Raw genomic sequence first — 26682 nt, forward strand, 5'->3', positions numbered from 1 at the left:
TTTTGCTCTGAACGTTTTTTACATTTTTTGTAATACTGCAGTTTATGAATTTGGTGTGTTAAACCACTCGCTTACTCTCCTCTGAGCTCCTCGTGTTTCCTGCAGTTTAGAGGTTTAATGTGACCATGACATCTTCATAGCTTTGCATGCAGGTAATATAGAGCCATGGTAAGAAGAAAAAATGCCCTCTTTTACGATTTTTATTTGACCTATTATACTGTGTCATCGTTTCTTTAACAAAAGCTAAACCAGAATACATAGGCAGTGTATTTTAAAGAGAAAGAAGTACATAAAACAAAAGTGCACCCCATGATTTAGCAGCTTGTAGAACCACGTTTAGCAGGAACTAGTCGTTTTCTGTATGACTGTCAGTCTCTCATATCAGTGAGGAGGAATTTTGACCCACTGTTCTTTATAACATCGCTTCAGTTCATTGAAGTTTGCAAAGACTCTTATGCACAGCTGTCACAGCATTTCAGTCATGTTGAGGTCCAAACTTTGTGCCTCTGCAGCACCTTGATTCTTCATTCTGCTTTTTCCCCCCAAGTGTTCCAGAGTCCAAATTCCCAAATAGTTCCACTTTGGTCTTGCCTGTCCAAAGATATCGTTTCAGACGTTATGCAAACCTAAGGCATGCTGCCATTTTCTTTTTAGAAAGAAAGGGGTTTTTCCTGGCAAACCTTCCAATAAACGCCACACATGTTCAGGCTTTGTCTAATTGTACTGTCATGAACTTAAATGTTTAACATGCTGACTGAGGCCTGGAGTGTGAGATGAAGCTCTTGGGTTTTTTGCAGTTTCTCTGAGAACTGCACGGCCTGACTTTGGAGTGAATTCACTGGGACGTCCAGTCCTGGAACGACTGGCAACTGTCTTGAACGTTTTCCATTTGTGAATAATCTTTCTTACTGAAGAGTGATGGTATTCAGATTTTTTGAAAATGACCTTATAGCCCTTCCCAGAATAATTGGCAGCAGTCGCTTCTGTTGCTGATGTATTACCTCCTTGGCATTGTGTAAACATGCACTTGAACACTTCAGACCACCATAAACGTCTGCTTTTATAGAGGTTCTCACACCTGCTGTTACTATTCCTATTCATTCCTATGGAAGCAATAAGAGTGTGCTTAGTTATTTTTTATACAATGTTTTTGCAGTATAGGTTAGTTTCTATTAAATAAACAGTAATGTGGTGTAATGTGTTTATTTTAAGAAATGCTACAATGTTCATTTTGTTCCGTTATGTCAAACGTTGACTGTAAAACTAGACTTTACAGCTTTGTGTTCATCAGAACTCCAAGAAAATGTAACATTTATTCATTTCTGCTGAATCTTGGTTACATGTTTTATTTTGGCAGGCGAGCTGGTGACATAATAAGGTGCAAATCAAGTGTGTTTTGTTCTCATTACAAACTACACTCATCCTGAGCATGCATGCATGGGCTACATCGTTATGAGACATTCATATCATACAAATACAGTTCAAATAAGGGGTTTCCAGCATCGTCAGTGATGGATGAGTTTTCTAAGTCGAAGCTGTATATTGAGAAGTGTCGCCTCCAAAGTGGAAAACTTCTCCTCCAGGTGGTTAGCCACGTGGTCTCTGCCTTCGAGAGCATCCCTCGTATTTGCGAGACGCTCCTTCATGCTGCATGGGATGAAAAATCACAAGCAAACCTGACAAGCGGTCAAATTTGAACAATTCCCTCAAATGCTCACATCTAATAGAGCCAAATGTCCATACTTTAAATTTATATTTGTGCCAGAGCCTCGTCTCAACCAGATGTCCAGACAGATGTGTGCAGGAAAATACTAGAAATGACTCAGATTGGCTGGAAGCTGTTTTCACTCAGCATGTTAGGCAGTGGGTTATTTTGGGCCAATAAAACACTGGTCCAGGGTTCCCCAGAACCTCACTAATAATAATTTAGGACAAACCCCCGACAACTGGGCTTGGATCACTCTTTGGATCCAAGCCCAGCTGGAAATGTAGCTGCTTTACTTCTTTACTACGTGGCTCTAAGTACAGTAGATGAAGTCTGTCTATAAATATGCCAAAGCCCTGATTAAAGCACCGGATTCTGCATCATTAAAGAAGAAATCAGGGGATAAGCATTCATTTTCTCTGCATTAAACCAAGTACTACACTGCATTTTAAAATGAGCAATGGAAGACATCATGGCGTGGTTTCACAAGAGCAAGAAAACAGGGAAAAAAAGAAGGAAAACTGCTGATGACAAACACGGACGGATACCATTTGGAAGACCGGAAAGTCTCCCACATGAGTTAAACATTACGAAAATACATAGAAGCCTGAAGCACCATCAGATTCATATTTCTATTGGGTATTAAAGGGAAGTGATAATCCCCATCTGTGGTGTGGTTGTAAAAACCATTTTCATTCATAATTTTATTTTTCACTGTAATAGAAGGTTAAGTATAGATGAGAAAAACTACATCCATCCAGATACTCTATAAAATAATGAAATAAATCACAGAGGCTGTACTTGAGCTATAAAATATAATAAATATAGATATATGATTTGCTTCTCTAGCTTTTTCCCTTTCTGTGTCTCCCTCTTTTTACTTTTCTGTTTAATAGTCCACGAGAATTAAAGAAGAGGAAGAAAAAATAAAGAAATAAGAAGCACATAGAGCCAAACCTCTGTCGAGGCAGCCAACGTTGCAGGAAGTATTTACTTTTGAGGGAATAATATTCTGTTTTCCATAAATTTATTTTGTTTTCTCTGTTCTTCTTAAAAGAAATTTGCAATCCAATAAAAACAAGTGTAAAACCAGGCTTTTGTTATTTACTAATTTGAATAAACTTGATGTAATTTTGACCACAATGCCTTTTTATTAGTTTTTATTTATGTGTAGCATTTATTCCACAGTTTAGTAAAATTAGTTTAAATGTTTAGTAATAAATATTAAGACGAAAAAGTTTCAGATCAAAGATGTATTTTGTTTATAAAAAACTTACTGAGGAATATTGTACATGCATTCAAATGATTGTATATTTAAATGGTTAGAACCTGTTACTGTAATGTACATGAGCTCATAAGCAGTATAATTTCCTGAATGTTACCAATACAAACAAAGGAGAGAAGCAGGAGAATTTACGATAAGAAGTTCTAAAGATAAACGGCATTTTTTTGATGAATATTTGACCTTATTTTATTTTGAAGGAGCTATCGTATATCATTCTCTATATGCCTGTGATGTCATTTAAAACTATCCCAAAAGGTTGATTCTGTTCATCTGGACGTAGCGTTTTCAGTGGGAGAAACATTTCGTCACTTTCCAAGTGACTTCTTCTCCGCTGACTGCAGGTTTCCACAACCTTATAAACAGTACATTGCATAATGACTGAAACTAGCACCACTTAATGAACAATGGACTGTGAAGTGAGTTCCTGTTCATCTACGTCCAGATGAACAGACCTAATTACAGGCCAATCTCCAACCTTCCTTTCATATCAAAAATCCTTGAAAGAGTAGTTGTCAAACAGCTAACAGATCATCTGCAGAGGAATGGCTTATTTGAAGACTTTCAGTCAGGTTTCAGAGCTCATCACAGCACAGAAACAGCTTTAGTGAAGGTTACAAATGATCTTATTGTGGCCTCTGACAGTGGACTCATCTCTGTGCTTGTCCTGCTAGACCTTAGTGCTGCGTTCGATACTGTTGACCATAATATCCTATTAGAGCGATTAGAACATGCTGTAGGTATTACAGGTGCTGCGCTGCAGTGGTTTGTATCATATCTATCTAATAGACTCCAATTTGTACATGAAAATGGAGAGTCCTCTTCACACACTAAGGTCAATTATGGTGTTCCACAGGGTTCGGTGCTAGGACCAATTCTTTTTACATTATACATGCTTCCTCTAGGCAGCATCATTAGAAGACATAGCATAAATTTTCACTGCTATGCAGATGACACGAAGCTCTATCTATCCGTGAAGCCAGGTAACACACACCAAGGAATGTCTTAAAGACATAAAGACCTGGATGGCCGCTAACTTTCTGCTTCTTAATTCAGATAAAACTGAGGTTATTGTACTCGGCCCTGAAAATCTTAGAAATATGGTATCTAAGCAGATTCTTACTCTGGATGGCATTACCTTGGCCTCCAGTAATGCTGTGAGGAACCTTGGAGTCATTTTTGACCAGGACATGTCCTTCAACGTACATATTAAACAAATATGTAAGACTGCTTTCTTCCATTTGCGCAACATCTCTAAAGTTAGAAATATCCTGTCTCAGAGTGATGCTGAAAAACTAGTTCATGCATTTATTACTTCCAGGCTGGACTACTGTAATTCTTTATTATCAGGATGTCCTAAAAACTCGCTGAAAAGCCTTCAGCTAATCCAAAATGCTGCAGCAAGAGTACTGACAGGGACTAGAAAGAGAGAGCATATTTCTCCTGTTTTGGCTTCCCTTCATTGGCTTCCTGTTAAATCCAGAATTGAATTCAAAATCCTGCTCCTCACATACAAGGTCTTAAATAATCAGGCCCCATCTTATCTTAATGACCTTGTAGTACCATATCACCCTATTAGAGCACTTCGCTCTCGCACTGCAGGCCTACTTGTTGTTCGTAGAGTATTTAAAAGTAGAATGGGAGGCAGAGCCTTCAGTTTTCAGGCCCCTCTTCTGTGGAACCAACTTCCAGTTTGGATTCGGGAGACAGACACTATCTCTACTTTCAAGATTAGGCTTAAAACTTTCCTTTTTGCTAAAGCATATAGTTAGGGCTGGACCAGGTGACCCTGAATCCTCCCTTAGTTATGCTGCAATACATGTAGGCTGCCGGGGATTCCCATGATGCATTGAGTTTTTCCTTTCCAGTCACCTTTCTCACTCAGTATGTGTTAATAGACCTCTCTGCATCGAATCATATCTGTTATTAATCTCTGTCTCTCTTCCACAGCATGTCTTTCATCCTGTTTTCCTTCTCTCACCCCAACCGGTCGCAGCAGATGGCCCCGCCCCTCCCTGAGCCTGGTTCTGCCGGAGGTTTCTTCCTGTTAAAAGGGAGTTTTTCCTTCCCACTGTCGCCAAAGTGCTTGCTCATAGGGGGTCATATGATTGTTGGGTTTTTCTCTGTACCTATGAAGCGCCTTGAGGTGACTTTTGTTGTGATTTGGTGCTATATAAATAAAATTGAATTGAATTGAATTGAACCTCTTGGGATTTAGTTGGGATGATTGAGCATGCATCAAGACATTTAACCCTTTCTTGCATGAAGTATGACAATCTCAATCCGGATTTTTTTCTTAAGTATTTTTATTCATCTTTAGGCATGAAAAGATGAATAAAAATACTTAAGAAAAAAATCCTGATTGAGATTGTCATAATTCATGCATGACACGGTTAAATAACAATAATTACAATGAAACATGTCATACATCTATAGTAACATTAAATGACCAGTGGGTGGCAGGGTATGTAGTGACACATCAGCGTCCAGTGTAGTGGTTTATGCGCAAGTATACCATCAACACTGACACAAATACAAGAAAACAGCCTTTGAATTGCTGTCCACTATAGTAGCATTAATCACTTTGACTTTCAGATCAATCCATAGACCTTGAGGGCAAGGTCAGAGGCCAAGTATGACATGTTTTAAATCATTATACAGTAGTTTCTATATATTGACAATACACTCCACACTTAGAATCATAGCTTCTAAGTTATAAGGCTTTTTGTCGGTTTTTGACCAATAAATCATTAAATTGACCTTGAAGACCTCGGTGGATGTAAATTTTAATTCATGGGGTTTGACATGATCCCACTCTAAAATTACAGAGTTCTTTTATTCATTTAAAACTTTAATAATATATATAGCCTATTTAATAGTATTCACCTCTACACCCACCAGCTGATCTTGGGTTATTCCTCCCACAAAGCTGATAAATGAATTCTCCACTGTTATTGTTTCTTACCTCGTAAAGACACCCCGCTCCTTGCCCTCTTTCCTCTTCTCTGCCAGAGAGACAAACACGGTCTCCATGCTTTGCATAGTTTCGGTCACTTTCTGGTGGTCTGATCGGATCCCCTGGACCTCCTCTCTAGCTTGGTGGTCGTAGGACAGCCCTCCCTCCTCCACCCCGCTGGAGGTGGACACCGCCTGCAGGGCCGCCCTGTTCTGCAGAACAAGCAGACGAGACCTGGCAAACTCTTTGGGTCCTGCTATGTTTTCCCAGCAGATTGGAGATGATGGAGGGAGCCAGAAGCGCTGTGTGCAGTTGACTGGCTTTTCTGAGGACTCTGTTGTGAAGGGGCTGTCAGCGGGGAAGCTGTGGAGCAGGTGCAGAAGAGACGATCCAGAGCCCCACTCCCAGTCCTCGAAATCCAACTCCCCTGACCCTTGCTCAGGGGGGAAACTAGGAGGAGGACTTGCTGGTCCTCCATCCTCTGCTGGAGAACAGATCCCCAACAGGAGGCAGAAGGACAGGCAGAGCCAAGCCCTGCTCACTGTCCCCTGGAGCATCTCCAAACTGACTGCATTAAAAAGAAAAAGACTTAGACACGCAGGAATCACCAGAGAAAATCCATTCACTATGATTATTATCAAGTATTCTCATACTTAAGCTTCATGTACAAGAGAAAACTACTGTGTGAAGGGCAAGAAATTTCTACTGATCAATAGAAACATGAAAAATAACACTGAGACCTCTTGATTGCATGCATTCAATGACATAACATTCAAAATAAAAGCATGAAGTTTATTAAGTTCAATAGCAAATAAGCTTAAATAAATTTCTTATTAAATTACACCAAAAAATAAATCCTGTACAAAACCAGAGAACATACATTTGTGTTTTTTCTCCTGCAGTTTAACCGGAAATTTGCCTCAGTTTGGGTAGCGTCATAGTTGGCAACAAATCAAAACTGCAAACGCATCACTGAAGGAAATCCTGAACTCCAGATCACCGCGATGGTTTTTTTGGGGGGTTTTTTTTTTACGGATGTAATCTGAATTTTCATTTTAAGTTGACTTTTGTTCAGCGGTCTTACCTTACAGAGAGAGCACAGAGCACAGAGCGGTCTCTGTTTGTGCGTAGCGGCGCTCCTCTGGTGCCTGCAGCCGTCGGAAAAAATGAGTCGTTCACTGCAGACTGTTACATGCAATCTGAATCACTTTTACTGGCCCGGTAACAGCAGAATCAGGAGCTTGGATTTTTCCTCAGTGGAAGGGGATGGGATGGGAGATTGTAAAATGCATGTGAGGTGTGGGTTACAGTAAAAACTCCCTGCTGGAGGGAGAGAGCGCCATTCTCTGCATCGTATCCCTGCTTTGAAGTGTATTTACTTCTGTGTGAGCTTCATTTTCTATGCTCATTTGTGCTTTACTTCTTTTGTGAAGACTTTTTGATTTGAGTGGCAGGGGGAGAAGGATGTGCGATGCTGTATTTATGAGCCATTTACAACATCCTAAACAGCTACAGCAACACGCTCGAATTAAAACACCAAATCTGCTTCTTAAACTAGCTGTTCTGAAACCATCCCTGAGTTACACTTGAACACGATGCTATCCTGAAGTTACTGGGGAGAAAAGAGTTTCAAAAAGTACCCAGACTGTCCATGAGCTCAAAACTCATGCAGAGCATCTGTAGTTATTTAGCGAGTTTTTTGAATGACCAGAGAGTGGATCTACACAGCCTGAGGCTTTCACCCTGACATAAGCTGCAAGGAATGGGACACATTTTGGCACAAACAAGCCAGGGTTTTGCAATTTAAGGGGAATGACGAGCAGTTTTCTGAAAACAAACACTAAATTTGAGGATGAATTGTAAAACATAAAAAGGGTGGGACTTAAAAGCATTACACCACCATGAGGTCCTGTTTATGCCATAAATCACTGGTTTAGCTTAAGTTTGCCTGCTGCCTCGCAAAGTAAAGTTTTTAAAGGTATTCACTGGGTATTTTAGTAAAATGTAAAAATAACATGACAATAATAAGAAGCCGAATAAAGTTAAAATATTAATTCCACTTTGTTTACATGGTTCAGTAACACTTCATTTATTTGATCTGTTTGTAAGAGTTGACTACTTTTATAGTAATTTTGTATCTTTATACTATTGTTGTCACCAAAAAGTGATCTAATGTGACTTTGACCTTATTAAAAAAGTATCTACACACAGAAATATACATTTTTACAAGCTTTTATCGTGGTTTGGATTGTCTGGAAACAAACGGCACATTTGAGAGAAAAACCAACACTATTATTCCCTTGATGCAATAAAACACACGGGTATGGAAAGATTTCACTTTATGAGCATGTGTGCTGGAAAATATTGTGATTTATTTTTAATTTTTCTTTTCAGTGAGAGAGATCAAAGCTTAAATTTTACAATCCCAATTCTGAAAAATTTGGGATGCTGGAAAACATGTCGTCAGATGTTTAAACTGAGAAAGTGTATCGTTTTCAGTCAAACTGAAAAAGGAGTGCTGTTTATAGTATGAACAGTCGGCTCTATAAAGGCCATCTGTGTGGTTCACATGTTTGTATAATTGTGTCCAAATGTTGTAAATACAGTGAAAAGCGAAGTCCAAAACTGACTCTGAAATAAAGAGAAATCTGACTCACAATACTTTGAAAATTCTGGCAAAAGCCCTGATCACTTGTATGTTTATTTATTTATTTTGGGGGGTTGTTATATCTGAGGCTATTAAATACCCAGAGTTTTTTCTTTTGCAATTCATACTACACTAAAGTAATAGATAGACAAATATAAAGGCATTTCTAAAGGACCAACATTTTTTTAAATGATGATTTATTATTTTATGACTCTCTTGTGGTTGTAATTGCAGGACAGTCTGAGCAGTGAGCTATCAGAACCTTTTCCTGCAGTTTTTTTTAGTTTTCTGTAATGATTTCTTTCATTGACTGCAGCAGCATTCCTTTATCATGTACAATGCTGTACTGAGACTTACCATTATAACTGCACTTCTTATTCTTGTATTAAATGGGATTAAAAGTGCAGTTAAACATCTTTACACAGGCAGAAAACGGCAGGTATGCTTAACAGTTACTTAATTTTGGTACTCGTGGTCCTCCATATTGTAAAATGAGTTTGCCACTCCTGGTCTACATAAAAAACACAACACAGCGGGACTTTGCTGTGTGATACGGAAGCGTAGTACGGAAGCGTAGAGCTACGGAAGCGTAGAGCTGCCACCCAGGCAAAAGAAAAATAGAAGTATATCACGTTATAACGTGAAAAGTTTATTGTTCTAACAAGATACTTTTCATGTTTGTACAATATACTATCATGTTTGTACAATATACTATGTTTGTACAATATACTATCATGTTTGTACAATATACTATGTTTGTACAATATACTTTTGACGTTTGAACAACATAATATCACGTTATTACAATATACATAAATATCACGTTCGTACAATATATTTATATTGTACGAACGTGATAATTATGCATATTGTAATAACGTGATATTATATTGTTCAAACGTCAAAAGTATATTGTACAAACATGAAAAGTATCTTGTTAGAACAATAAACTTTTCACGTTATAACGTGATATACTTCTATTTTTCTTTTGCCTGGGTGGCAGCTCTACGCTTCCGTAGCTCTACGCTTCCGTAGTGTGAACCTGACAATAGTAAAATATGGTGCGAGCGTGCTCTGACTGCACTGCCCCGGACCTCAGTAATCCCACGGTGACATCTAGCGGCAACAGCTGTGAGTTGCTGCTTTTTCTTATCCCACCGTTTAAACTCTCAAACTTTATCGTCACGTATGGATTTCATTAATGTTGTTGTTATTCTTAGGCTTAAATATGAATAAATCTGTATTTGGGGTATTAAAGGGAACAACGCATTTTAAATCAATGCAGTTTATCAGGAAAAAATTAAAAAATTCCTTCAGTGTGCACCAGCATGAACTCTGCCCATGCCCGGGGCCATATCTTAGAGGGGCGGGGACCACCGCGGAGCTCCTCCCCCCTCCAGGCTGCCGTCAGCTGGGCTGCTGCTGCTGCTGGACCGGAGCGAGTCGGCACCAACAACCAGCCTCTGGCTGCTCCTCCGTGCTGAGGGAAAACTCGGTGCAGCCAGGAGCCACCCCGTCATTTATCACGGTCAACGACATGGCCTCCGACGGCATGGACGAGCGATCTCCGCTGCTGTCGGGCCCCAACTCCGAGAATGTGACCCCGACAGCTCCCCCGTACCTGCAGGATTCAAGTCCCCGAGGTAAACACGCCACACGCAGCACCCCGCCGCCTGCATGCTGAATCATTTTCAGGGCGTATCGAGTTTGTGTGAGTGCGTAAATAAAGCTGCAGCAAGGCGAGGCAAGGGCATTGCTGGGAAATCAGTCGGCAGCTGACTGAAAGGTGGAGCTTGCACTGTGAGAACTGGAGCAGTGGGTTATGTAGAAGAGGCCTGCGGTAATACCAGCAGTAGCATCAAACAGTGTTTTCAGTGCAGAGATTTCTACATCACGATTCACTGGGGCCTGCCGTGACTTTGGCCAGCAAAAAAAAAAAAGAAAAAAAAAAAGGTGTGAGCTGAAGCTCTGCAAAGCCTCAGTAGATTTTAGGTTGAATGTTGACGTGGGAGCACTGAGGCATTGCAGATGGAGGCAGGCGAAGCATCCTTTTGTCCAGCTGCAGATCAACAAAAGCACCCACAGGTGTGCCCTTTACGGGAGAAATAATGCAACACGAGTTAAATGTCGTATTCTCCTGTTTTAATGATGGCAGCTGTGAGTTTTGCTCGTTTGCATGGTGAATGCACTGTAAGCGACGAGCTTGAGCCTTCTTGCATGATTTGCAGCTTTCATACAGCAGAAAACATAAACATGTAGGTTACAGCCCACAGTGCTTGTTCTCAGGACTGGCAGCAGCTGTCTGCACTGACCTTTGCTCTGAATATAATCTCCTCAAATTCTCAATTTATTCTTCTCCACAAGAAGAAAGACGAAGCAAAGTGCTTGTGGGAGCTGCAAAAATGCATGATCTCACATAGAGCCCTCCTTGTGTTTTGCTGGCATTAAATATTGATTCAGGCTTTACTTTCACTTCAGATCACATTCTCTTGTCTGAGGATTAGATTTTGAGTGCTACTTTCAGTGGTATTTGACTTTTTTTCCCCTGTTTCCGCTTCTAAGTTTTTGTCAGCGGCCTGACAGAAACAACGTTTCTTTGCTTTGCAGCAGCTCGGGATGGTCGGCAGCAAATGAATGGACTCATTGACCGTGTAAATCAGTTTAAGGAGCATTTCAGGCCAATTTCAAACAAACAGAGGAGAGAAAGAGAGAGAGAAGTGCTTGTTGTTCTCGAGACGTCTAATCCCACAGAATTCATATTTCACCACGGGATTAAACTCTTAATGCTGGACTGTAATAATCTAGGAAGCGAGAGCCTGGCTGGATGCTAACACAGTGACACAGTTTCTCCCTCCACCCTCTCTGCAGACTGGATTATTGGCTAATTCCAGTGTGGGTTTGTAAAATGGATTAATTTGATCCTAAGATGCCAAAACTGTGACATTTCCCGGAAACACAATGACTGTGACGCTGCTTTGACTAATGAGCAGCTGCATTAAGGCACTAAAGTGAGCTGTGGCTTGAATTTAAATTTTTATGATATCCATGTAATACTTGTTGTGTTCACTGAAATGATTCTGTAGTAGCAGGTAGAAATTCAGTGGCTGCTGCTTGTTTTTTTAATTTTGCCCTAAAATAATCAAAGAAAAACAAACGGTCTGCCTCGTTTAAAATGAAGCTTTACCAGCTTCACATTATCAGGACTAATTAGTCCAAGGTGAAGTCATGAAACATCAGCAAATATGTTAACAGGTTTCTTTATATGAAGAGATCCAGTTACCCTGCTATTACAGTACCGAAATAGAAAGGTCTGATTCTTCTTGTTAGCAACTCATGGTCACTTTATTAGGTACACCTGTTCAACCGGTCATTAATGCAAATATCTGATCAGCCAGTTGCATGGCACTAACTCGGTGCATTGATGCATGTAGACATGAAGACGACTAACTGAGAATCAAACTGGAGAAGAAGGGTGGTTTAAGTGACTCTGAATGTGGCATTGTTGTTGGAGTCAGACGAGCTGGTTTGAGTATTTCAGAAACTGCTCATCTACTGAGATTTTCCCCACACAACCGTCTCTACAATTTACAGAGATTTGTCAGAAAGTGAGAACAAATCCTGATCTGATAGAATGTCAATAGCAACTGAAAAAAGCAATCAACCAAGATACGGAGAAGAGGATCTCTGAATGCAGAACATTTTGAACCTTGAAGCAGATGAGCGACAGCAGCAGAAGATCATCGCAGGTGAGACTCCTGTCAGCTAATAACAGGAAACTGAGACTACAGTTCACACAAGCTCACCAAACATGGACAATAGAAGACTGGAAAAACATTGACTTGTGTGATGAGACTTGGTGTTAGATGGTAAGGTTACTGACCACATCCATCGCTTTATGACCGCAGTGTACCCAGCCTCAGATGGTTGCTTCCAGCAGGATAACACACAATGCCATAAACAGATTTCTTGAACATGACAGTGAGTTCACTGTGCAGGCGACAGATTTGCAGCAGCTGTGTGATGCCATCATGTCAATATGGACATTACACCATGGAGAAAGCGCCTTGTTGAAGCCACGAAGAACTAAGGAAGCTCTGAAGGCAAAAAAAAGGGGTCCCATAAAATCCTGGAAAGGTATACCTAATAAAGTGTCTGGCAAGTGTATATAAATTCAGTTACATTAGTATGAAAAATCTGTTACTTCACTTTCTCATTAAAAAAACACTGTTATCTTGTTTTGTTTTGTTAGTAGTAGAAACTCTCAGTGTCATGTTTATCATGAAAACACAAAGTTAAAAATATTAACTTGCTGATTCCACCATTAAAGAACTGCCTCCAAAGAGAGAGCAGCTACTGTGTGGAAGTGGGTGGGTTACAAGAACATGTGACTTAATGTGACCAATGATGAGTCTTTATCACAGGTCAGTGGAAGAGAAAAAGTAATTCAGTCTAGTTAAAATAAACAGAAATGATATTTGCAGTCATCAGTCACAGATTTGCAAACAGAGCCGGCCGAACTCAATGCCCTGTCTGACTGATCAACACTAATCAGACGAGTGGAGGAGCTTTATTGATATCTGGCTGAACTGTTCATAGGTGCAAGCTGCCCAAGTTATAATTGGCCAAGATGACTGAGGCAAAGAACTGCCCAGCCTGGAAAGACTCCTCCAGGAATAAAGAGATCAGCTGTCGAGACATGCTGTCCTTTAGTAAATGAACACAACAGGAGACACGGTACAATAACATTGATCTTAACATGATAAAAGCGGACTTATCATCTGAATCAGAGCAGCACTTTATTAGAAGAAAACCCAATGATTAGACACAACGTAACCAAAATGTTTAGATTAATAATTTATTGTAATAGTGTAAAACATAGATGTAATTAAGGCACATTGTTTGCAATTTTTATACTGTGTCTTACACACATGCACTAAATGTCTACTAACTTAGCTGCTTTAGGAGATAACTAGATTTTCTTTCAAATTAACCCTCAAATTTGTTGCCAGATTTTAAAGACTTTAGATTAAGTCTAAAATGTTGGCTGTAGTGAGGGATGGCCAGACGGATTGTAGTGTCGGTAAAACTGTAGAATTATTTTATGATTAAAGAGATTATTTTTTTCTGGCCACACAGAAAGGTCTCCAGAGCTGCTGGTGTCTGAATACCAGATGTTCAGCTTGGCATTCTATCCCACAAACCACAAGTGAAGTCATCGAGTCGATACCCTTAAAGCAGAACTGTATGTTGTGGCGTTGGTGGTGGTTGCAGCAGAGTCTTCTCGTCTTTCCTCTGGCTCCTCGTGAAAACCTATAGCTGCTGTCTTCAGTGTCAGACATTGCATTAAGACACACAAAGCAGCAAGAGGAGGAGAAACAGACCTGAGACTGAGTAGGGGTGGATACTAACACAGCAAAAATTTAGATTTAATCCTAAGGTGTTATGGAATAATAAAAAATATTCTCCATCTGGTCGCACTGTGTTACATTTTAGATTAACAAAGCGTAGTAGAGGAGGATTTAGCTTTGTTGTGTAATAAGAGCCACTCTGCTGCCTGAAACTCAGTGGGAGTGCCCAGTCTTGGCGTGCTCGCGTCGTAGTCGTAGCCAGGTTCGTCCAAATGTAGACGGGTGTCCCATCTGTCCCTGTGGTGTCAACCGGTTCAGAGTCTCTAAATGTCGGAGCCAAGCACGTTTACCCACCGACCCACGCCATTATCTCATTCAGGGCAGGTTAAGATTCTAATAATTAGTCGATTGTTAGATTGGATGGCTTCTTTGTGTCACTGAGTCATCAGTCAGGTAAATGAAGCCAAACAAAGAGACGGTATATTCCGATATAGATGGTTAATATTTTTTGGAAAGAAGCTTGTCATGAATCCAGAAAGCATGTTTGCGTCCTCACTTTTTCTCCGGTGCCTAAACATATTTAGCTTCCTGTCATGGAGGAGGAAGAGCAGCAGCTCTACATATTACATCTGGATTGAGGAAATTTATTTTGGCATTTTAGTTTAAAAAAATGTGACTGACATCTGAATGAGTATTTAAATGTTGATTGATATAAATATGATTTCAGCTGCCCCATCAGTGCCAGAGCTTAAGAATATAGATGGCGTAATTAGTGTATACTCACATTTTATTTAAAGCTCTGCTCCTGTTAATTAAAATTAAACTGATAGAGGTATTATGGTTAATTGTGTAACTACAGATTTTATTGGCTTTAGCTATGTTACAGAATTGAGACAAGCAGAATTTTAAATATGCAGCAAAGCTGTTGTAGTAAAGGCAGTGGCTGGTGCAAGCCTGTAGATTAAATGTTAAAACTCTGAAATACAGACTAAATACACGAGGTTAATGTGGGATTAAACAGTACAGAGGTCATTATGGCGGCCACTGTGGTCAGTTCACAGTAGGTTTTACAGACATAAAGAGAAAATCTTGTCTGTAAATGCCAGCCAGTTTAATTTGGCGACTTATTCAACTAATTCAACAGTAGAAAAAAATCTTTACCAAAAACCTTCAAGTTTAGGTGGAAATATTCAGGTACTATAAAATTATTCTCTGTTTCCAAAGTACAAACTGGACACACAAAGCCGAATTTTTGTTCATGAAGCCGCTTTTTTCCAGATGCATGCCATTAACAGCTGGCTGTGTGTTGTGTGCTTTGCCTTCCTCTTCTCAAAGCCGAACTACCTCCTCCTTACACAGCCATCGCCAGCCCCGATGCCGGCGGTGTGCCTGTCATCAACTGCCGTGTTTGCCAGTCGCTCATCAACCTGGACGGAAAGCTGCATCAGCACGTGGTCAAGTGCACTGTCTGCAATGAAGCTACAGTAAGTGGAGGCTACATCATCACAGGTGTCGACAAACTAAAACTGTAACAGTTCAACATTCATCTCCTCTGTATCTGTTACAGCCTAAATTCCCTGTTGAATTTTATTGTCAGGCACATTTTTGCATGAAAGAATCTTTGATTGACTTTCAGTGCCCACTTTTGGACTGCTTTTTTCCCCCCACCTTTGCTTCTTTGCCTGTGTTTATCGCTTAAACTGATGTTGACATTCAAACAAATTAATCAGGGCCTAAGGCTGCCAGTACGACAAGGAGTGCAGGGAGAATGGATGACTGTCATCACCAGCGCTCGGGTGGGAAATTCCATTAGCACAGCTGATATTTTTGGTGCTTATCCATCCACACAGACATCTTATATTATGCTACTCTGCACCAAAACGATGCACAGTTTAGCATCTGGCCTCGAGCTGTTGTATCTTACTGTAAATATAAAGTAAGAGAGTCACGTGATCAGAACTTGATTTCAGCCAGGAGGTTCTCCAAGTTTTGTTTGAATTACACAGGCAGCACAAAAAAGTACACTTGAAATATTTGGGTGGTTTTTTTTAAGTGTGTTTGTAATGGTTTCATTCAGAGGATGGTGGTTTATGTTGGTAATTGACTGTTACAGTTGTTGACACCAGCTGCAATGTCCTTTTTAAGAGGGTTTAGTCTGCTATGATGGCTGGATACAGAAGATCTGAAATAGAAGAGAATTCTTCCCCAGGCTCTGCTCATTCTGTCAAAGTATAACGTGAACTGTGGATGAGCTAAATTTAAAGCAGTGCATTCTTTACTGGTTGTGCTTGTGGTGATGCTACTGTGAGAGCCCTGGATTTAAAGTGCACCTACAATGCTTTGACTTTATTTTTTTTATATTTACAATTCTGTGATTAAGTATTTACCTCTTTACTGAGTTACTTTTGTTTTTGCATATTTGTCACACTTAAATGTTTGAGATCATTGTCTAATATTAAGATAACCTGAGTAAATACAAAATGCAAATTTTAAGTCATGATTTCATTTATTAAGGGAAAAAGGCTATCCAAACCCACCTGACCCTGTGTGAAAAAGTACTTGTTCCTCTTATTAAACCATGTTTTAACTGTGATTAACAACATTATTTGGAAAGTTGAGTTTCATTTCACTGGCCACACTCAGGCCTGATTACTGGCAGAAATGTTGAATAGAGACAGAACTTAAATAGAACCTGTCTGACAAAGTGAGGCTAAAAGATCTCAAAAAGCAACTAAGAAATAAAATCATTGACATCTATCAGTTGGGAAATGGTTATAAAGCCATCTGTAAGGCTTTGGGACTCTAGTGAATTACAGTGAGAGCCATTATCCACAAATGGAGTCGCTGGCCTACCAAAATTTGTCCAAGAACCCACAGATGACTCATCCATGAGGTCTTAGAAGAACCCAGAACAACATTAAAGAACTGCAGGCCTCACTTGCCTCAGTTAAGGTCATAGTTCATGATTCGACAATAAGAAAGATACTGGACAAAAATGGCATCGATGAGAGAATTCTAAGGAGGAAACCACTGCTGACCATCTTACGTTTACCAAAAAAGCTTCTTGAGGATTCCCAAGACTTTTAGGAAAATCTTCTGTGGACTGATGAGACAAAAGTGGGAAGACTTGAGTCCAGTTACACCTGTTGTAAAACTAACACAGCATTTTATAAAGAGTCAAACATGGTGGTGGTAGTGTGATGGTTTGCGTCTGCTTTGCTGCTTCAAGACAAGTTACCATAATTGATGGAACCATGAATTCTGTTCTCTACCAGAAAATGCTTAATCATCAGTTTTTACCCTGAAGCTTAAGCTCACTGTAGTTATACAGCAGGACAATGACTATGTCTGAATGGTTCAAAGATAACAAAATGAAAAGTTTGCAGGGGTCTAGTCAAAGTCTGGACTTAACTCAGGTTAAGATGTGTTGACATGACCTTAAACAAGCTGTCCATGCTCAAAAACTCTAATGTGGCAAAGAAGAAAAAATCTGCAAAGAAGAGTGGGACAAAATTCCTCCACAGCAGTGGGAAAGACTCATTGTTATCACAGACACTTGAATGCAGTTCTTGCTGCCAAGGGTGGCACAACCAGTTAATAAGTTTATGGGACAGTTACTTTGTCACTTAGAGCCAGGTCGGTTTGAATAACTTTTCCCTTAATAAATTAATTCATCATTTAAAAACATTTTTTATACTCTCAACTTTTGGATCATAGTGGTGTCAGTGGGCCCAGTAACCCCAATGTGGTCACAGCTTTGTAGCCCCATGCAAACGTGCTCAACAGGTGCAGCCAATCAGAAGAAACTTGCTTAAAGGAGTTGTACTTTACTACTGAAACCAAAACTTTTCTATGCATAGCAGTTTTAACTCATAGTTTTTTATGTTTCTTTTAGCCCATTAAGAATCCCCCCACAGGGAAAAAGTATGTGCGGTGTCCCTGCAACTGCCTGCTCATCTGTAAAGACACATCCAGAAGGATAGGATGTCCTCGACCAAACTGGTAGGTAACAAGAAGAAACATTCAAATGATTTTACCCCAGTGATGCAATAAGCCACACAGTGCTTCAAAACTGGATCTGGGGCTGTGGCAACATGTTGGCTCTGTAACAAGTCAAACAGTCGCTCAAGGTAAGGTAAGGTAAAGACCAAGGAGCTTGGAAAGAAAAACGTGTGGACTTCTCTAAGTTTCTTGAAGATGTAAGAAGCTTCTCGGATGAGAGGTGAAATGTCTTTAAAAAACCGCTTTTCTTTCCAAGGTAGGTTTACAGTGACACAGAAAACCCTAACAATTAGACGATCCCCTATGAGCAAGCACTTGTCAACAGTAGGAAGGAAAAACTCACTTTTAATAGGAAGAATATTACAGGAAAACATTAGAGGTTATCTAGGTCTTTATGTCTTTAAGAAATTCCTGCAGTTTAACTAGTTGGTGTGTGTCTTCTAGCTTAATACATAGATAAAGCTGCATATGTATCCTATGCTTTCGAATGACAGTGTCCAAGGGAAGGATGTATAATGTAAAAAGAATTGATCCCAGCATGAAACTCTGTGGAACTCCATAATTAACCTTAGTATGTAAACAAGACTCGCTGATTACATGAACCAGTTGGAGTTTTATATTTATCTATATCAGTTATTATTAATCATAAATGTCTTCTTGGTTCCTCTGACAGCAGACGCATTATCAACCTGAGCCCGGTGATGGTAATCCCCGAGGAGCAACCCGCCCAGCCAGCGCTGCCCATCCAACCCGAGGGAATGAGAGTGGTCTGTGGCCACTGTGGCAACACCTTCCTAGTATGTAAACCTGCAAATACAACCATCCTCAGTCAGGCACAGGCTTGTTAATGCAGAATCTCATTGCTGTGCTGTTGTTGGTACGTGCATATATATATACTTTTGAGAGCCTTGGCATATATTCATGTTTAAAGGGATTTAAAACCACTGCAGTAAATAGAGAAATTGCTGAAGGATTGTCTGCTAGCTAGTTGTACTTTATGTGGGGTCAGCTATTCATTAAAAGCACAGAATTAGACACCTGCGCGTGGCTGGCATGGATTTTCTGCATGTTTTCTTTCCTTCCCTGGCTCACCAAACATCCCGAGTACCTCTTGACTGAGCGTGGCCGCACCTTTCCACACAAGTTTCCCTCTCTAACGTGCTCTCAACCTGCTTTTTGCAGAGTTTTCTAATCTCGGATGAAACTGGCTTCCTGCCACTCTTTGTTGATGTTACTATCAGTGCATTTGACATGTTTGGGATGAGTGTAACATGTCACACATGCATTTAATATTTCACATAAGCAAGGTTATGTACACAACCTGAGCCACTGAGTCAGTGTGACACAGACTCGCATGTAAGAAAAATAAAGTCAGTGCTGTTTTCCTCTTAACATCTGCACATTGCTGCTTGCGGCATCTGCAGGGCAGTGAGGACGCCAGGACATCACAGCCTATGTCTGGTCTCCCCAGTGATGGCTCTCCACCAGCACAACAACAGGTTGAGAAAGCTGGTCTTACTGGTGGACTTATTAACAACAGCCTAACCTGCTCCAGCTCAATTTGTGGCCTAATTTACCCTGACTTTGTGCACATCTGGCTTTGAGCAGAGCTTTGATCAATTAAAAAAATAAATGCATTAGACCAGGGGTGGGCAATCTCAGTCCACGAGGGCCGGTGTCCCTGCAGGGTTTAGATCTCACCTTGGGTCAACACACCTGAATCACATGATTAGTTCGTTACCAGGCCTCTGGAGAACTTTAGGACATGTTGAGGAGCTAATTTAGCCATTTAAATCAGCTGTGTTGGTTCGAGGACACATCTAAAACCTGCAGGGACACCGGCCCTCATGGACTGAGATTGCCCACCCCTGCATTAGACTCTAGAAGTCTGTGCTAAATTGTTTCTTTTTTATTGCCGCTTGCTTACCTTTAGGTATTTTATTTATTTTTCATTTCTAACCTGAAGCCAGATGTCAAAAGTCACATGTTTAACTTCAGTGTGACCCTTGAATTAAGATGATTTGGAGTGATTTAACACTAGATGAAATATCAACTAACGAATTATGACTCTGTGTGCTAACTTAGCAAGAGTGCAGGATAGATTTAGACGGTTCATTAAAACTGTTTCAAATCATTTCCAGTAAGCCTTTTGCTGATTTGTTGATTCTAAAAAGAGTAAGATTGTAGTGTTTCATTTCATTTCTGTGAGCCTGTGCATGCGTGTGTCTCTGTGCGTGTATATGTTTTCTTTGTGCCTTAAAATGAAAATTTTCTTAGTGAAATTGTTAAAGTTTAAATGAAAATGCTGATTTCTTTTTATTCCCTCACAGTGGATGGAGCTTCGATTTAACACGCTAGCCAAGTGTCCCCACTGCAAAAAAATGTGAGTCCATCAAACTTTCACACAGAGTTCCCCTTCACACAGTCGCTTTAAATGGAGATCTGCATGTTTATATTCTGAATCAGTAGGCACAAAGCAAGTTTTGATGAATGGGAGTTTTATGGTTTCTGCATGCTTTAGTAGCATAAAGCTGAACTTTCGAGTAGGCCGTTCATGCAGAGAGCAAAAGAACTGTGGCATTTGCCAAAATGCAGTCTTTAATCTTTAATGAGATCTGTGCTCACAGCCCAGCACTCTGCAGCCTGACAGGCACTCTCCAGAAAACACCAGAACTAACAGGTTCACCACTGGAGCCCCATTTTCTTCTCAGAGGAGAGCAGATTCACACTGAGCACACATGACAGATGCCACGGCATCTCCAGACCCTGTCACATGTGTATATTTATCTTCATAATGAATGAGTGAATTAGTCTTTGTTGCAGGGTGGGGAGGAACACCAAGACGTTCCCATACATGTCTCACCAGCATGTCCTGGGCTGCCTCCTGGTGGGATATACCTGGAACACCTCACCTTGGAGGCACCCAGGAGGCATCCTGGTGACACAGGAGGGGAAAAAAAAAAACAACAAAACAAGCATATAAAATAAAAGTAAAATTCAGGAAGAAAAAAAAAACATTAAGTTCACTTTCCTTCAAATAGACAGCTGTACCAGTGTCTTCACAGCTGGCATTGTAACAGTTCTAAATCTTCTGTTTGATAAACCCAAAGTTTGATAGTTTGTTGTGGTTTTCTTTCTATTATTGCAACTGTTGTTGGCATTTGGTGCCATACAAATAAAGTTGAATTGAATGAACTCATTCATGTGGTGCGTGAACATCAGCTGTGCTTCACTGCTCTTCTGCTGAGAAAGTAAACTTCCCATGTGTTTCTCCTCATTTCTGCTGTGTGATGCACAATGCAGTTCTGCTTTAAAAACTACAGTAAGTTAAAAAAAAAAAGAAGTGTTAACTACATTTTATTCTCAGATGTCCGTTTCCAATTAAATCTGGGAAAATTGTCAGGTTAGCCCGTTAACTATGAAAATGTCTGGTTTGTTTTTTCCAACTTCATGATTTTGCAGTTACAGAAAGGAAGCCACTATTTTTACTTCATGCCTCATAGAAAGAGGTACTGCAGTCTGCTTGCTCAAATTGCATTTTATTACATTACAATTGCATTTTCTATTTTTTCTTTGTTCTGCTTTTAGTTTAAAAGCACTATGTGGACAAAAGTATCAGTTACACCTACAGAAGCTGCTTAGCCATGGAAACGCATGCCATGAAGCTCCTGGGATGCAGTTCTAGTGCTTATGTTAAAGCCAGAGGAGGTTTACAGCTCTGAAGTTAGTCAGCAGAGCAATGGTGACTTTTACCCACCGTGCCCCTTAGTGTTTGTTGACATCCCTCTGTAACTGAGTTCATGTGGCTCTTAAACACGTCCACTCTGCAATAGCATCACTTACAGATAATTGTGAAATATCTGGAAAGGAAGAAATTTCACAAACTGACTTGTTGCAACTGTGACATCCTATTACAGCACCGCTCTCCGAATTTAGAACGACTCATTCTATCACAATTGTTTGTAAAGACAGACTTTTGTCCACATAATGTACACAGAAACATTGAAAACAACGTGCAAGCTGAAAGTAACAACTTTCAGGAGCCTGCCCCAAACAGGAGCTTATAGAAAATAACTTTAAATTGCAGGATCCCCTTCCTGATGCAACCCCAGACGCATTCATGTCTCGTCCCAGCATTGAACCAGACATCCTGTGTTAAGCAAATGTGTAAACCACTACACTATAGAGCCAACTAGTGAACACATGCAAATATATCGGTATGATCCATTATACCCACTGAGCTTTGTAAAATCTAAATTTGGTCAGCAGAGTGAAGCTGAGTCTGCGTAAAGCATAAAGTACAGTGTTGTTACACTAAAATGCCCACAAAGCTTACTTTAAAGTTATTTATCTGTATTTATTGGAGAAGTAATTCAGCATCAAGACATACTGCACATGAGAAAAAGCAGAATGGAAAAAACATGGACATTTCACTTCTGCATAAGCGTTAACACTTCGCCATGTAGAACTGTGGTCTAGTATGACTCAACCATGAAATCAAACACTTGAATACCAGGGAAAAAAAAAGAGGGTGCGGGGTTATCTATTGAATTTATGGTTAAATTCACTGAGATGCAAAGCTTTAGAGGGCTGGATTTGCAGTTCTTGGAAGAGGGAGGGGAGGTAAGCAAGGCTAATCTAGACGTGTGACACGTATTAAAGTTTGACCTCACATGTAATGTTAGTGGTATGAGGGTCACAGGGCTGAGGAGAGGAGGAGGGGTCACCTCAGAGAGGTGGAGATGATGCAGACAGTGATGGTGAGATAAGCAGCAACTATAACATGACACTACTTCTACCCTTTTCTGTGTAGTCGTCTCGTACAATGCTTTTTTCTATGTAGTTCTTTAAGTCAGTGAACTTCATTTATTATCTCTGTGCAATACTTTTACCACTCATAGCTCTTCCAAAAATTCCCATCATCGTCTCTCTCATCCTAAAACCCCCTTTCCTTCTTTATTACAGACATAAAGGCTGAGCTAAATATTTTCCCTTAATTCTCATTGAGGAACTGAAACCTCTGTTCTAGTAACACCTTTCCAAAGAGAAGTCCCCTTAATTTAAGCAGATAAAACAGTAGTAATTTCCTTCTTCTGTCTGCATTACTAAAATGAAGAGATGGTTCTAGTTCGCTGAATAAACAGCTAGTAAAAGAAACAGGGGATGTGAATGCAGTAGAAAAAGAAGTAGAAGGCAGTAAATCAGGTGACCAGGCACCCCTAAGCCATCTGAATGCCAGTGATCCCTGAAGAATGCTTCAGTCCTGTCACATGAGAGGCATGTGAGAGCTGAGTGGGGGAAGGAAAGTAAAATTATAGTAAAGTTATGCCAGTCTGCTGGTTCAAGGGAATTGAACTGTGTTTGTTTAGAGGCTGGATGGAGTGGAGGTTGTTTGGAGCTGGACATGTGACCGTCCTGGAGTGTTTTCAAGTGTAACTTAAAAAAGGAAGTGAGATTTTTGGCAAACAGATTTATCATCAGAGCGTGGTGAAGATAGATCACTGGGACAATGTTTGGGGACTTCCACTGGATTACAAAATAAAAAAATAAATAAGACAGTGTAGCATCTAAATGTAGTTTGTATGTTTCAGTCTGTATCAGTGTGGAAACCCTCTAAATGTTTCTCCCCAATTTCTTTCTTCTATCAATCTCTCTCTGCAGATCCTCCGTTGGCAGTGCGCTCCCTAGGAGGCGCTGTTGTGCTTATATAACTATAGGAATGATCTGCATTTTCATTGGAGTGGGTTTAACAGTAAGTACGCTTTGATCAGTTTGTGCAGATACTATCCAAGTAAGTCGCTCTTTTGAAAATGAAAATGGAAAAAAGCCACCAAGTTAGCTCAGTACAAGCAAGATGTAACTGAGCTAAAGTGAACTAAGGTAAAACAGCAAAACGTCACGAAAAGAGAATCTGATCTGCATCATATTTCATGACACAGCAGTAGTTGTTGAGACTTTAAACTCTAAACCACAATTCACTCCCTCCATGTGGAGGTGCTAGAGGACAAGTCTTCAGCAGCATCACGCAGTGGGGTTCACAAATATCTGCAGAAAATGTCAGTAATCCTTCCATTTGTCACAGAAAAACTTCAGTGTAGAGCATTTCTGTTTATGTGTACTTTATGAATGGGAGTAAAGATCTGGAAATTTCCATCAGACACTGGTGTTGTGACCTGAGAAAATGAAAAATGTATATATGTTTTAGAGATGACAGGAAAGATAAAAGTGACAAATCTACAAAACATCCAATGCATTTCCAAAAATGCATACAAAATCATATTTAATATAATGAGCTTTTGCATTTCACCTGAGGTATGGTCTCACAGTCTGGCCAAATAAAAAAAAAGTTATTGCCCGGTTGGTTGGAGTAGTTTTTTGTCTTTGGCTGGGTGATATTAGTTACAGAAGGTGCAGCACCAAAAACTATCCTTTTCACTGCTTTGGTTGCTAACAGATTGCAGCAGTTTCCTATAGTTTGTTTGGAAGACGCCAACTTATCTGTCGCTAACCAACCACTGAGTGGTAGTGAAATTCGCAAAGGTGCTGTACAAATCATAAATGGACACCATTCCCCTTGAAAGTAAAAGTTGTGCCTTATCAGAAGGCACCATGTTTTTAAAAACATGCAACTTTTACTGTGAGGGTAGCTGTGTCTGTTTTCAGGTTTCCCAGTTTCACTCCTGCTTAGAAAGCAATTAGCAAGGATTTGCAGATAACTTGATGAACTACGAGCAGCCACGGCAAAATACAAGTGACCAACGCTAACACGAGGAGGTTTTCTGTGCAGCACCCCTCTTTACAATCAGTTGCCTGCAACCAACATGCAGCAGGTCAGGGGATACACTTTTCCCCTAGCGCCTGCTTGCTGCCAGGCTGTCGCCCACTGATCTCTAGCCTTTTATGACTGGAGCCTAATCTGACAAAATGCATATAGGGCCCTTTTTAAGTACAAATCAATGATCTGTATTTCTTTAGGTGTAACCCTGATTTCCTCCATGCTGTCTTCCTCCTCCTTCTCCTCTTGTGTGTAATTATAGGTTGGCACTCGGGACTTCGCCAGACGTTACAACGCCACCTACGTGTCCTGGGCATTTGCCTATCTGCTGGGCCTCATCTGTCTGATACGAGCCTGCTACTGGGGGGCTATCAAAGTGAGCTACCCAGAGAATAGCTTCGCCTAGAGTGAGAACATGTGCACGGCTGGAAGAACAAAACTTCACTTTTAGTTTTTTCATCTTGCTCAGATTTCAGTCATGTTCGTCGAAGTGGAACATCTGTAGAGTGAATGGACAGGAGTTTGTTCGAGAAAGAGTATGCTGGTGATTTTTCTTCATGTTCCGTTTGTGTCTGGAATATTTTTGACTTACTGAACAAACCTACTGCCTGTCAGTCAGTCCTGTACCGGTCCACTGAGACTCAAATCCAGTCCAAGTCTCCTAAAATCCTTGAAAGTACAGAATTAAGAAATTGAAATGATTTTTCTTGATAAATGCCTGAATTAGTTGGTTCACATGCTGATTTTAGAAATTATAGTGCAAGAGACTGGCTGGGTTTAGGATTTTTGGATCAGTTTTCTTTTCTTCAGCAGCCTGAATGACGTGACTGCACCCACTTGATTTTTCTCGTTACCGACCAGACCAAATTGAAACAACCTAAGAACAGTTTTCCCATTGCACTACAATTATATGCAATTGTGTTGTTTTGCTGCTAGTTAATGTCCAGCTGCAGAAAGCTGCATATTCATACTGCATTGTAACCATTTCTCATGCCTGTGTACACTGACATAGTATTGCTATATGATTTTAACTCTTGAAAATGTTGATTTTTGAGGAGAAATTATCCTTAAATACCCACGTGTGCCAACTTTGCTTCCCATTGTTTAGTCAGGAAATGTCAGATCAACAGGAGCTTGTTTTTTTTTAATCATTTCTTTGTGCCATGCAGCTTTTAACTCACTACAGCAATAACCATTTTGAGTTGTGATGAAGCTTCCTGGTCCTCTGTCCCCAAGCTTTTCACCGTTACCTTCTCAAAATGATCCGAAAAAACAAAACAAAACATGGTGACTCACGTTTGCATGCCAACTTTTTTTTCTCTTCCAGTTTTAGAGGTAGTTGAAGCCCATGATGTTCCTGTCTTTGCTCCTTCTGCCTGTGAGTTAGAATGTAAACCCTCCCCCCTTCGCTTATATCGCTGCTCTTTAACCTCCAGTGAACTCTGTCTAGCTAGCATTGCTATACGCTAACTCAGCATCCTATCTCTTGACCTTGACCGGTGGGCACAGTTCAAACTCCTAACCTTGTTTTGAATGTGATTATGACGATGAAGCAGAAAATACTAAGAAATACTTTGTACATAGTTCAAATTCAGTACTTGGGTAAGTGAGTATGTACGTAGCGTGAGCTAGAAGGTAAAGTTGGCTGTGGGGCTTTTTAAAAATGATAATTTATCAATAAAATTAAAAAAAAAAAAAAACTTGCCTGTGCTGGTTTGTTTGTTTGTTGGCTTTACAAGTACATTGTAAGAACACAGATCTGTTAATTAATGCCAAGTAACAGAGTAATAAAATATAATTTCACTCGATAATGGTGACAAACTGCTTGGACAATTTGGACCAAACAGCCAACGATCTTATTTGTGAGATAATTGCATTAAACTGCTCTTAAAGACTTCAACAGTACAAATAATTGAAGGATTCACATTAGCAGAGGTGAGGCCTGACAGTCATTCAGCTACTGGTGT

General features: G+C 40.2%; 2 protein-coding genes across 5 annotated transcripts; one reads left to right on the plus strand and one right to left on the minus strand.

The window, feature by feature from the left end:
- Nucleotides 1–1187: 1187 nt before the first annotated feature.
- Nucleotides 1188–12742, minus strand: si:ch211-57n23.1. The gene is made up of 4 exons (XM_031729472.2): nt 12471–12742; nt 7028–7091; nt 5953–6511; nt 1188–1647 (listed from the first exon to the last, which is right to left on the minus strand). The coding sequence occupies exons 3-4, from the start codon at nt 6498–6500 to the stop codon at nt 1506–1508; spliced, it is 690 nt and encodes a 229-aa protein (XP_031585332.1). The 5' UTR covers nt 6501–6511; nt 7028–7091; nt 12471–12742; the 3' UTR covers nt 1188–1505.
- On the plus strand, nt 9654–26401 carry pip4p2 (phosphatidylinositol-4,5-bisphosphate 4-phosphatase 2). 4 transcript variants are annotated; one of them, XM_039605860.1, is made up of 9 exons: nt 9656–9721; nt 9908–10233; nt 15274–15422; nt 17834–17940; nt 18614–18737; nt 19365–19439; nt 20271–20323; nt 23602–23692; nt 24978–26401. In XM_039605860.1, exons 2-9 carry the CDS (start codon nt 10128–10130, stop codon nt 25119–25121), a joined length of 849 nt encoding a protein of 282 aa, XP_039461794.1. In that variant the 5' UTR covers nt 9656–9721; nt 9908–10127; the 3' UTR covers nt 25122–26401. The 4 variants fall into 4 exon arrangements, with proteins under 4 accessions (XP_039461795.1, XP_039461794.1, XP_039461796.1 ...); XM_039605861.1 differs by lacking the exon at nt 23602–23692 and having other exon boundaries at nt 9654–9721; XM_031729430.2 differs by lacking the exon at nt 19365–19439 and having other exon boundaries at nt 9664–9721.
- Nucleotides 26402–26682: the final 281 nt, after the last annotated feature.

Source organism: Oreochromis aureus, linkage group 22, assembly GCF_013358895.1.
Source record: "Oreochromis aureus strain Israel breed Guangdong linkage group 22, ZZ_aureus, whole genome shotgun sequence".
Classification (NCBI taxonomy): Eukaryota; Metazoa; Chordata; class Actinopteri; order Cichliformes; family Cichlidae; genus Oreochromis; species Oreochromis aureus.